At 42.4% G+C, this 12302-nt stretch overlaps 2 protein-coding genes across 2 annotated transcripts in view; one reads left to right on the top strand and one right to left on the bottom strand.

Moving 5' to 3' along the window:
- The window catches only part of LOC146991659 (multiple PDZ domain protein), a 44775-nt gene extending 43243 nt beyond the window's left edge, over positions 1–1532 (top strand). Inside the window, exon 45 of the mRNA XM_085776728.1 lies at positions 121–1532. Within this exon, the coding sequence (XP_085632854.1) occupies positions 121–267 (147 nt within the window). The 3' untranslated portion in view covers positions 268–1532. The remainder of the gene's footprint in view (positions 1–120) is intronic.
- A 4735-nt stretch (positions 1533–6267) lies between these two features.
- On the bottom strand, positions 6268–11945 carry tyrp1b (tyrosinase-related protein 1b). Its single transcript, XM_085776499.1, has 9 exons — positions 11841–11945; positions 10681–11039; positions 10298–10406; positions 9411–9624; positions 8841–9045; positions 7396–7563; positions 6947–7126; positions 6707–6853; positions 6268–6577 (listed from the first exon to the last, which is right to left on the bottom strand). Exons 1-9 carry the CDS (start codon positions 11852–11854, stop codon positions 6372–6374), a joined length of 1602 nt encoding a protein of 533 aa, XP_085632625.1. The 5' UTR covers positions 11855–11945; the 3' UTR covers positions 6268–6371.
- Between the last annotated feature and the right edge of the window lie 357 nt (positions 11946–12302).

Genomic DNA, 12302 nt, shown 5'->3' with positions numbered 1-12302 from the left:
TGGCACTGATACTAAGTGTCACTTATTACATTGTTATTTTGTTATCCTCTATCTACATTTCTCATGTTTCGTTATGTCGGTGCAAAGAGTTTGTGATGTGGTGATCGTTGTACTCTGCAGGGGGCGGCGATCGAAGACGGCAGGCTGAAGCATGGAGATCAGATCATTGCAGTGAACGGACACTGCCTGGAGGGCGTGACTCATGCAGAAGCTGTGGACATCCTCAAGAAGACCAAAGGGAGTGTAGTCCTCACCGTCCTCTCCTGAGACATGGTTTGTTACGTCCTGTTTAGATTAGGTTTGGTTATCATGGCAAAGTAGCCCTCAGGCAGTGTTAGCTGCCTGCTTCAGAAACTGCTACACAGAAACCTGAAGGGCAAAATGACAGAGTTAAAGTGATGTAGTTTAAATTCATAAGAAGAGCAGATAATACTGTGGGTGTAGATTTTATCTGTATTTAGTTTGGGGAAGCTACCTCTAACTGCAGCCCGAGTGTGTTTACATGCATACAATATTCCTAATAAAAACTCATATTTCCAGCAAGGTGTTATTTAAACTTATGCGTGAATGTTATGCATCTTCATAAAACTGATGATGAATATCTCTGCAATTTTTATGTTACCATTGAAGCGGTGTTCATAGAAATCAAAGCACCAAAAGCAGATCATGAAGAAGCCAATACCACAGTATCCCAACTAATGATGATATATTGTCTCTTAGTTACCCTGTTCAAGGCAGTTGTAATACACTTATGCATTGATATGCATCATTTCCCATGTAAACACACTCATGAATAAATCACCATCCCCAAACCACTGAATCTGCCGACTGCCGACTGTACAAATGAACGCAATAGAAACATCTGACACGTGACATGTGTTTACTGCTGTCTCTTGTGTTCACTCAAAGTTCACTACTGTGATAAACTCCTAAGACCCAAAACATGCCAAGTGCTTCTGCCAATCTTTTATATGGCAATACGGTTTTAGGACTTTTGCTTGTTAGGCTGTTTTACTTTTAATCATCATTCTCATTCTCTAATAATTAATGTGTCATGAGTTATCAGTGTATTAAATGATGTGTATCATTAGTAATTATGACAACATTGTGTGAAGAAGTTAGAGTAGGAACCCATTAATTTTGCTATATCTGTGAAAAGCAGCTGCTAATTCTAGTTATTTTAAATGTCAGCTCCACAAGTAACTCTGATTTATTTACTATTTATTTGTTATTTATTTATTACTGTTTTCATAATCTTATATTTGATCGGTTGTTTTGACTGGCTTTTTTGACTTCAATATTGTATTGTTAGAGCATAAAGTGCAATCTTTATTTAGAAGCTTTCTCACATCTGTTTTATATGATTTTATATATACTGCATCATTTACATTTTCTTCACTGTCATTTATTTTATCCATTTATGTGAGTAGTCCTCAGAGCCAAAGCACGCACACACTTGTGTGTTTGGCATTGTGTAGCATTGTATAACTGAATGTACTGTAAGTGATCTTATTAAATGTTAATTTGTCAGAGCTGTTGTATCCAAAACATGTATTTTCACTGACTTACCAGATGTACCTCTGCATAAGATGTCATAGTGGAGCAAGCTTTCACCTCGAATGTTATATTTTAATGATGAGTGACAACAACCTCAGAATCTTTCCTGTTCTCTGATGCAGTGTGCAGTCTCTGTGAATTAATACTGAGTAGGATAAGCCCATGGATATCACATTGTTTGACTTTCAAAGCCCTCAGATGCAGACCAGAAAGAAGAATTTGAGAAAATCTGAGATTCCTGAGCTGTTAAACAGGAGCATCTGAGCCTGGAGTCACAAGGATATACATGTATTTTTTGTAACATTTTTGCATATTGTTTCATCTGTTTCCAAACCAGTGAAGTGCATTTTCCCTCGGAGATCTTTCATTGTGGTGTGGTTACACTTTTTGTCTTTAGCTCTTGTTCTTTCTCTCCGTCTTTGTCAAGCATGCATACATAATGAGGATCACTCAGGTTTAGTCAAGGTGCTAGAAGGAGTGTGTGTCATACAGTATATCATGGAAAGACAGGGCACCGGTAAATCACAGAGTCTGGATTAGAGTGACAACAGGAGAGGAGAGGGTGGGAAAGGAGGATTAGCTACAGAAGTACAACATCTTAGAGGAAGCTGAAGAAATTGGTTTTAATTAGTTTTCAACTTGAGTCTGGGACACACCAAGGAAGACTGAAATATTTTTGTAAATTCACAGAACTTTCCCTTTAATTACTGGAGTTACTGGTGACAACTTGACAAACAATACATTTGCACACAAATGTCTCATTTAGGAAATAGGAGGCATCTAGGGAGATCCTGTCTGGAGCCTCCGCATTAATCAAAGCCATCTGTTCACATTGCAAGCTTTATTGAAACCCAGCCATCACAGTCTGGTTTATCCTTCTCCAGATGAACAATTGCCTGCCTAAAGGCTGGCGTGAAGAGGGTTTTAAGATGGCGAAATTGCACAGTGCTCTTTGTGCAGTTAACTCGGATGTTACCAGCAATATAGCAATTCTTCCTTTGTGAAAAATAAAGTTCCCATGTCTCCTGCTTGGTAAATAAAAGCATAAAATCTACATATTCATTAATACTATATATTTATCACATGTACAAACAGTCCCTTGTGGGAGTAGCAGGTGGCAGATGCAATGACATCTCCCTTCCTTCTCTTTCATCAAGTAAGATAACTGATCTTCTCAGTTTCACAATCAGGCCTGAATTCCCCTTTTCCTCAAACATTTATGAGGAATGTGCCAACAGGCCACACACAATGGTACCTTATCCACCCCATGGCGCTCCTTACTTTTCCATCACAACCCTACAGTGAGGTCTACTTATTGTGGCCACAAAGCTGCAGTGCATTTTCATGCAGTTGAAAATAAATATGACTTTCATGAGAGCACACTTGAAAAGAAAAGCTCTAATGATCCTTTCCCTCCGGACTGTAGCAGTGGCCAAATGATTGTTCTATGTGTGACTGTCACATCTATCCATATTAATAAATCCACAGGATTGTTTCTTTAGCAGTCAGTATAACCTGCTGGTACAGAGAGAACTGCCAACTGATGGAGGGTCCAAAAAACTCTCTTCCTCTTTTCTGTCCATTCCCATCAGAGTCTTTTTCAAGATACTAGCATGCACTGTGAAAATGCCAACCAAGTAATTCAATCCAATGCTGAGTCTTCAAATTCAACTTTCTGAAAAGCATGATGAAAATATCCCAACCAGGGGATTCACTGTAATTACTGAATATACTAGTATAGTGAACCACAGCTGTCACTTTAGGTGTCACCATTTCCTTGCCAGGCTGTCACAAGCAAATGAGCTGACTGATAGGAAATATTTCATAGAGGGCCATGCATGCCTATGTCACACCATTTTATTCAGTGGCATCGCCTGAAGCAAGAAATAATTAGACACAGTCATGCAGTTACAGCAGAGAAATGCGGTGAGGCACGCTGTATAATCTGGTTATGAGTTATAAAATCGCTCTGTCTTATTAAAACAAGAATTTGACAGTCAAATAATTTCAGTCTCTTCAATGCAGATTTTAACTTTTCTCCTTCATCCTTGCTTTAGGCAAAGCTGTTCCCACACATAAAACACATCATTTTGACAATACCTGAATTTGTTTCTGATCTTTTGGATATTCTTTCTTTATTTGATTCATTTAATTTCCTGTGCAACGATTTTGTAATGAAACAAAAACAGTTGTAGTATGTCCCATAATTTCACAAGATGTTGGTCTAAAAGCTGTTTTCTTAGATTTGTCTGTTCTCCTCAGCTGCTAAATTACTCTATTTATTTTCCCATCCTTAAATATAAGATATTAAGTCCAAATATAGGCTGATATGTATCTGAACCCATTATTATCATTGCTGCTGTTGTTACAGTAGGCTATGCATTACAGTACATTATAAAAACCACTCCATTTGCTCATTTAAGCATATTAAATATCTCTAACTCTCCCTCAAAACTACCCACTTAAAACAAATTAAGTAACACAAATTAATTGTCTGTGTTGAAATACAAACCAATGAGTAAAACATGACTTTATTTGGAAACAAAATACACATGACATGGTGAGTTTGTTCGTTTACGCAAGGCCACGTTGTCTATGTTGATGACGCGTGAGGTCGGAGGCCAAGTGGCGACCATGGGAATTAAGCGGGTCACTAGCAAAATAAACTTCTCAAAACGTCAAGGAAAAACAAACGTCGGGACAGTTAAGTATAGCGTAAGTAGAGGGAAAGAAAAAGACAAAAAATAATTTTCGGCAAACACCGTCTATGCCGACCCTTATAATAGGCTCATAATAGTTAGGCTACGTTAGCTAAGAAAAGAAGAAGCTAACGTGAACAGTGAGTAGTTAAACCAAAGATAAGGAACCCTTATTATTCATTACTTTTTACGTCTTTCTCCAAGTATAAAACTGAACTGAGGACAAGGACGAGGCAACAAGACTTGAATTATTTATCAATTCAGGCGACAAGAGACTCAAAGATGCAGTGAAGAAGTTTTCCCTCCCAGGAGGACATCGTCACAGCAGGTAACGTTAAGTTAGGCTAACGTTACAGGCCCTCTGTCCTATTGTTGTGTTATCGTCCATCCATACCATATTCTTCTCTCAGAGGTGCTATGACTATACAATGACAAGCAGTTGGTGGTTGGTTTTGGACACATTTGACTGTTGTGTAGTTCCCTCCATCTATCCACCTGCCAAAAACACGACCGTAGCCGTGAATGTGAGTCTGCCTGCCTGCAATGGGCCTCATTCACCAATATCTTCTTGAGCAGCTTCTTAAATTCTTTCCCAAAACTGCGTCAGATTCATGAAGGTGTTCTCAGACCACATAAATGTTCGCAGCTGTGTTCCTTAATTAATGAACGCCAGCTCCTTGTAAATTGAGAGCCTGTGCCAGGTGATCCTATTTTACATATAATTAGCATAGGTAAACGCCCCATCAGTCCCCGTGCAAGGCCACGAGACCGCAGGGCCGTGTGCACACAGAAACCACAGACACTGAGCTGAGAAGGTGAAGCGAGGAAGAAAGTTAAAATGCCCAAAGAAAATCTGCAGAGGGAGTACCGGACTGCAAATGTAGAAAGAACTGTAGCAGTATTGAAGGGGTACTGCTGTAGGAAGTCAACAAAAATCGAGCTGTTATATTTAGTATCATCAGCAGTAGCTGCAAAGTAACAGAAAAAAAAAGTCAGTCGCTCACTGAATGCTGTGTCTGGAATAGAGCGCACAACTGACGAAATGAAGAAGAAATGGTTTCATCTCAAATCTGAGGTTTAAACAAGTGTTGACAGACAAAGAGAGATGCAGAGCACTGGAGGGGGACAGGCTGGTCCAGACTGATCTGAGCTGGACCAGCACATCATCAGAGAACACACTCTCAGGATTATAAATATAATCATATGCTCAGTCACTTAATTGCTAAACATAATTGATGTGTCTACTGTGTGTTTTTTTTTTTGCCACATTATTGTGGGGCCCAGGGGCCTCTGCATTCTCAATATCAACCTCCTTCTGAGTGGACACCAGTTCATGAGGCAGCTTTAAGATGTCTGTTCTTCAGTGGTGTGTCATGTTGGGCTGTCAGTTTATCATGTGTTAAAAGTTTTAGATTATTTATTTAGACTAGGATGGTGGAAAAAGCAAATCAAGTATAAATTGAATTCTGTTGCAGTAGCATGTGATATCCACGTGAGGGCACTGTGTGTGCTGTTATGAACATAATAATTACCCGTACACGGATTTGATCTTACTCATTGGTTAGAGGCAGCACACAAGTGGTGTATTTTGCCAGTTAGCCTCAGGCTTCAGACAAGCAAATTTGCGCCTGCAGTAAAAGGCCTCTAGTATTAATCTGTCTGTGGTCTGCTCACACATTTAAAGCATGTACTGTAATTCACTCCTGCATGAATATTGTAGCATAATGTAGCTGTGAGGTGGGGAACAGACAGTGAATGGAAGAAATGATCTTTTGAGAGCTATTACATGGTGTCAGGAGTCATCACAGAGTTTACGTATCCACTGGTAGAGCGAAAAAGCCCAGTAAATGAATAGTTGTCACTTCTTGCTGGTCCCTTATAGACTGAGCTGCTCCAGGCTGTCAGACCTCCTGGCTACAGCTTGATCTGTTCTGTTGTATGTGTCAAACCAAATCTCTGGCAGCCTTGCAGTTTATAGTAAACATGATCACACTGAGTGACACACAAGCTCTGGGTTGAAACCAGTTCACCTTTATTAGAAGAAGTTGGAGTATTAAAAAAAAAAAGCAAAAACAACAAAATCAAATGTTAAGGCCTCTCTCAAAAGGCATGGATTTAGACAACAGACTGTGATTTGTCCAATCTCCGGTCGTCTTCTGAGTAGCGTCGGAAAGTTTCTCCTAGCAGTGGCTCCAAGGCCTCGGCCGAGCGGTAGGAACGTGCGCGCACAGCACAGGCGATCACACCGCCCACCACTGCCACCACGAGCACTGCCGCAACAACAGCTATGGTGATGATCTCAGATAGGGTGTAGGCACGAGCTGCAGAAAAAGAAGGGGAGGTCAGTTGAGGATTTTAGATTTGGTTTGTGTGTGTGTGTGTGCTTGTGTGTGTGTGTGTGTGTGTGTGTGTGTGTGTGTGTGTGTGTGTGTGTGTGTGCAGCAACTCACCTGGCCACTGGACCTCGTAGGAGTATCCCAGGCTTTCTGGGGCAGAGACAAACATCTCAGCGTTGGTGACAGGGGGCCAGAAAGGAACCATATTGAACATACGGTTGTGTCCAATTGGTGCGTTCTCCTCAGGGTACACTACTTCACCTGCAGGGTTTGAGACAAATGGGTTTATCCATCTACTCATCCTTCAGACTGAGGTACATTTCTGTATCTGCATCCAGTCCAGTCTTTGAGTACCTGGTCGGTGCCTGCTGAGCCACTCGTCAAAGATTGCGTCGGTGAATGTGTGCAGCAGGACAAAGATGGGATCATTGGGTGAGAGGTGAGTCTGTCCACCCGTACCATTAAGGAAGAGATGGGCGAGATTGTGGAGGCTGCGGATCACCGGGTCATACATCCCCTGTGGGGCGCTGTAGCCTAGAAAAAAAACAAAACAAAACAGGAGAACAAAGCACTGATTTATCAAAATTAGAAGCAACAAACGCTGCGTTAGAGCTAACCATATGTGTGCGTGGGTGGAGGATTTTGTTTGTGTGTATGTTTCTGGCTTTGTGTTTTGTATCCGTGCAGTCATGCAGTACTTCAGCAGCTCTGTAGTTGTGAGCGAAGACTTGAATAAGCCTTTGGTTGATGGGAGGATGTTAAGTGCTGCTTTGATTCTGACCCCTTGAAGCATGACTGCGCACCTTCAATGGTGTTCCTGAAGCTCTCAGAGGAGGTGGAGTAGTAAGGAGGAGTGTCGAAGGTGTTCAGCTGCAGACAGTCCAACACGTCCTGGGGCTCTGGCAGCCTCTGCACCATGGGTCGCGCCACATTGCCGGCTGGGTTCCTCCTGATGGGACTGGTTTCTGTGCCTGGGTGATAAGGGCAGAACTTGAGCCGGTACATAATTACCTCTACACTCTGACAACAGATAACTTGAACAGTGACTTTTTTGGGGGGGGGCTGGTGGGGTTAGTGGATTGTCTTTCAGATTTAGGCCAGCGGTCCCCATAGATATGGAGAGAAAGATGATTAGGAATGTTGTATTATTTAAGCACTTTCTAATTCTATGTGGGAGACTAGACTAGTTTAATCAGCCTTAAACATGACAGGATGGCAGTTTTCTTTTTTAATTATTCACCAAAAGTCAACAGTAGTGAGTGGGAGCTCTGTGACTGAACAGAAGCTCCCCCCCCCCCTCTCTTGCATGCATGATCACTCTTTTTGTGCTCCCTCTCCTACACACACGCATGCGCACATAAACAGAAGGCTACATAACTGAGTTGTCTGTCTGTTTGAAGACTATTCCCTCAGATCAAAGGAACCAGTAGACTGCTAGATTCCTGTCTTCAACAAGCACATGCACAAATGAAGCACCCCCCCTCAACCCATTTAAGGAGATGTTGCTTGTTGACGCAGGAAATACCAGGCCCGTCGTGACTCTCTAAGGGGATTAATGAGACAGATCACTCGCACGTTGGCCACTCACATGTTCTACCTGGAATTCCTCAGCCCTCATGCAAATGCAAGTTATAAAAAAAAGGGGTGGTAGTAGAACTTTCATGTGTTTGTAGTGGAGATTGACATTCTTAATCAAATCCCTAATTCCACATGAAAAGGAAATACAGTACTGAATGAAGGAGTTGTATTTGAAAACTGAAGGAATACTGTAGTAGTGATTTCGAGTGGTAATCTGATACCAATAGGAGGCAACCCCTGCAAATCTGATCACCTCAAGTCTGGTTTACCACTGTGTTACACAGAGCTCTATTATTCTAGTCTAAACCTCCTGACCCATTGGGAATTAGCACTTGGAAAAACTACAGCATGTGCCGCCAATGTCTGCTGCAGAGAAATTAGGGTCACTGAATCAAAACCAAAGTTTCAAAATCCAGTTTTTTAGATGCATGCAGTAACTTAGAAGGCAGTGTTTAACAAGTGGAGTAGTTTCAGCCAAACAGATAGCGAGCGATATCTAATGCAGCACAACAGCTGTGTGGTATTATTTATAGCAGCTTATGTTCTACATGCTCTCTTTATGAGCTCTTTGCCCTCTTTTCTGATGCAGCTGAGACTATGCTGTATATCAGCAGCACCGCTCTCTTGCAGAGTTGAGATATAGTGAGTGCGTTTCTGCGACTGTGCTCACTGTTGCAGATGGTGCCCAACGTGTCGTAGTCGTCGACACTCTCACAGATGACCCTCCACTGGGAGAACACAGAGTTGGTGCTGATGGAGTTCATATCAAAGCTGCTCCTGGCTCCCATCAGGTCATCGGTGCAGATGTCGCACTGGCTGCCTCCGATGGCAAAGTTCCAATAGGGCAGGGCGAAGGTGGGGTCACCCAGCATGTCCTGCATAGATGGAATAATAGATGGAAGAAGGCAGGTGTTTGTGGCTGCATTGACTGACCCCCCTGTGTGTGTGTGTAAAGAGACACTTCAAGCTCCTTCTCACTTTCTTTTCACTTGTAATCAAGTGTTTTTTTTCTTGTCACTTTTTCATACCATTTTCTGCCGCTTTTCACCTTACTGTATTTCTCTCTTCCCTCCTTCCCTCCTCCCCCTTCTCCTCTAGGATAGCTTTCTGCTCTGTCTCCATCTCTTCACATCCCCAAACCCTTTCCTTTCCTCATCACTTCCTTCATCAGCCCAAAAGCCTCCTCTTTTCCCTCTTTCCACCATCCCCTCCTCTCCTCTTCTCCCGTTCCTGTACTCACCTGCATGTCTCTCTCCAGTTGCAGCAGATGAAAACGGTGCCAGGTGACAAAACCCGGGCCCTCGTGAGAGAAGTCTACGCCTCCAAAACTGGTCTCGCCTGGTCCCAGGTAGGTTTTACTGACTGAGTAGTAGTGGGTCCACACAAAGTAGTTGTAAATGGTGATGTCCTCAAACTGGGGCGTGTTGCCATCAGGCCCAAACACCTCCTGGTACCTAAAGAGGGAAGGGCCACATGCTCTAGGTTACATTGATTAGAGTGAGAGGATACACGCTGCGAGGAGGATTACAAATTGATAGGCGCTGTGTACATTTTATTTCCGTATTAAGCTGCCCAGGGGGACTCGTGCTAAGAACCTGGGCGTGGCCACTTGTACAGGAGAAATTTAATTTTTTGATTAGGAGGTTAAAAGGGTTCTTCTACCTGCGGCTGAGAACTGCTTCAAAAATTAATCTACTACAATCCTCAGCTGATTTGCAAGAAGGTTATTCACAGATTTATGTGCCGTTACTTAGACTATAAATCCCTTTACTCCTGGCTAAACTGATAATTTGCTCCTCCACCTGCAGCTTAAAAAGGAAGCTGCCATGAGAAATTTCTGTGATTTTAACTGATAATTTTCATACCACAGCATGGGTTCACCCATAGCTATATTACTGAGCTTTCAACTGCCAGACTCAGCTAGACTGAGCCTGAAGGTCCTTGGGCAAGGCTTGGCTGTTTGTTCCTCAGACGTGATACAAGAGCAAAGACTGGCTGAGGGAAGATCAATCCCCCTTTGAAATTAGGTCGTTAGATCAATTTTTAATAATTCTTAAGCATTATTTTTATTATATAAGACTACACTGAAACTATTAGAATTATGCAACTGTTAAAGTGTATATGTACCGTCTTACACAGATGACCAGGTCAGGGTGGACAGTCCTCTTCGCTCGGTCTAGAGCGTTCACAAATGCCTGCCTCTCAGAGCCACTCATCTGCATGATATTCCTCCTCACTGGGGTGAGGTTAATGGGGTGGGCGAAGACGCGAGGGCAGGAAGAGTGAGAATGATGGGGTTGTTGAGGTGTGGGAGGAACATAGGACCAGGGGAGAGAAGAATATGTTATTAAAAATTAACATAGACATTTCCTTTGCCCAGCAATAAATGTTACCTTCATTCCTTGGGCACATGTATCTTCCTACATTTTTGAGGCCAACTGAAATCTTAAAGGGTGCAGTTGAGGATAGACTTTTTAGGAGTAATCTGTCGACAGTATTCATTCTCTTACCCACTGAGATCCTCTGATCACAATTTGGTCCAGTTAACCCATGTCGACACCGTCCACAGTTGTAGCCACTGAAATTCCCATTACACTGGCAAGTACGGTTGAAAAATCTCAGCGGCCACCTTTCTCTGTCGTCTCGACCAGCGTAAGGGTACTGGGGTCCGTGGCGCCGGCTGTCTGCTGCGATGGTCACACACTGTCCTCTTCCTGTGCTGGAGCCACATTCGTCCCCTGCCACCCCTGTAGGGGATGGGCAGCACTGGCCGCTCCGCAGCCCCTCAGGGGTAACACACTCTCGGGGGAATTGGGCCAACGTTAGGGTCGCACACAGGGTCACCACCAGGAGACCCGCTCTCCACATGCTACCAAAATCCAGAAATAAGGAAGGTGAGAAAAGAAAAAGTATTTGGGGAGATGAAAAGTGAGAGTAGAAACATTATACAGTACATGTTGACAATTATTGTTTTACATCCATCCAACCAACCATGTTTTTCTAAACCACTTTTCATGTTCAGGGTGGTGAGGGGCGAGTGCCTATCCCAGCACACATTTGGCAAGATGAAGACAAAAAAATAAAATAAATACAGCCAGTTTTCTTAACATTATTCTGAAACTTCTTACACGCCCCTGCAGGCAGTACGAGTCATTATTCATAATTCACAAAGCCATTAGCTTTCAACTCTTACAACTTCAGAAAAGCTTTCAACAATAGGCCGAAAGAAATAATTTGCTTCAACCGTTTCTTTAGTTAGATTTGCTTGTCTTTTGAAGCCTGTTGATTAGAGATGAATGAAGGAGAGACTAATAAATTGTAAGGAGCAATTATTTTACACCAAAACAGTGATAACAACCACTCAAGTAAAGTTAAAAATTTAGAAAAAAAGGAAGCATTTTTCATATTGTACTTTTGCAGAGATGCAGCATATTATGAATGATTGAATACAGAGCCCTATTAACACTCAGCCAGTGCAACATGTTTTTTTTGTGGGAATTAATTTTATATAATCTCAACTGAAACTTAAAAAAAAGCCAATACTTGAGCTGTATAATAGCCTGATATTCACTTTGAGTTTGTAAATGGTGCTGAAGCAGCTACAGTAGTCACAGTCAAGTTGCAAGACTCATGTCATGCTGCAGTTCATAGTGTAATGTGTGGCCCCTACCTCTCACTGTGCATGCTGCTCCTCTCAGTCTGCAGAACTGTATCCCCCCAAGAGTCGGCCCATTCTCCTCTCCTGGCTTAAATAGCTATTGAGCGCATGACCAGAACTTGTGTAAGCACCTACACACAGCCACACACACACACATGCACACACACAAATACAGTACACATGGATACACTTGAGGGTTGAAGTGCTTTCTGAAACACTCATTCACATGCCTTGTGATCATAACCCAAATGACGCCAGTCTTGTGTGGTCACTCAGAATAAAAGACTTGACTGTGAGATAGTATTCATGCTGAAGTCATACTACTCACTGTGAGCCAACCAAAATCATGGTAATAGTTTGATATCTGTGGAGGCAGACAGGTGTCTGGGGGAATATTTTTGACAATTTGTGCACACAAATTACTCATTTGTTCCCTATAATTAGTTAATCTGTGCACTCAAATTAGCAGAAGTT

This window comes from Trachurus japonicus, chromosome 1, assembly GCF_045865225.1.
Source record: "Trachurus japonicus isolate A0001 chromosome 1, Traja_1.0".
NCBI classification, from domain to species: domain Eukaryota; kingdom Metazoa; phylum Chordata; class Actinopteri; order Carangiformes; family Carangidae; genus Trachurus; species Trachurus japonicus.
Note: the sequence above shows the minus strand (reverse complement) of the source record. Positions and strands in the feature narration are given on the sequence as shown.

What these genes read in the sequence shown, in the direction of transcription:
- tyrp1b (XM_085776499.1), bottom strand. An exon ending in AACTGGAGAGAGACATGCAG is followed by an intron (nt 9,046 to 9,410) that starts GTGAGTACAGGA and finishes CCATCTATGCAG; the next exon opens with GACATGCTGGGTGACCCCAC. An exon ending in CTACGAGGTCCAGTGGCCAG is followed by an intron (nt 6,578 to 6,706) that starts GTGAGTTGCTGC and finishes CTTTTTCTGCAG; the next exon opens with CTCGTGCCTACACCCTATCT.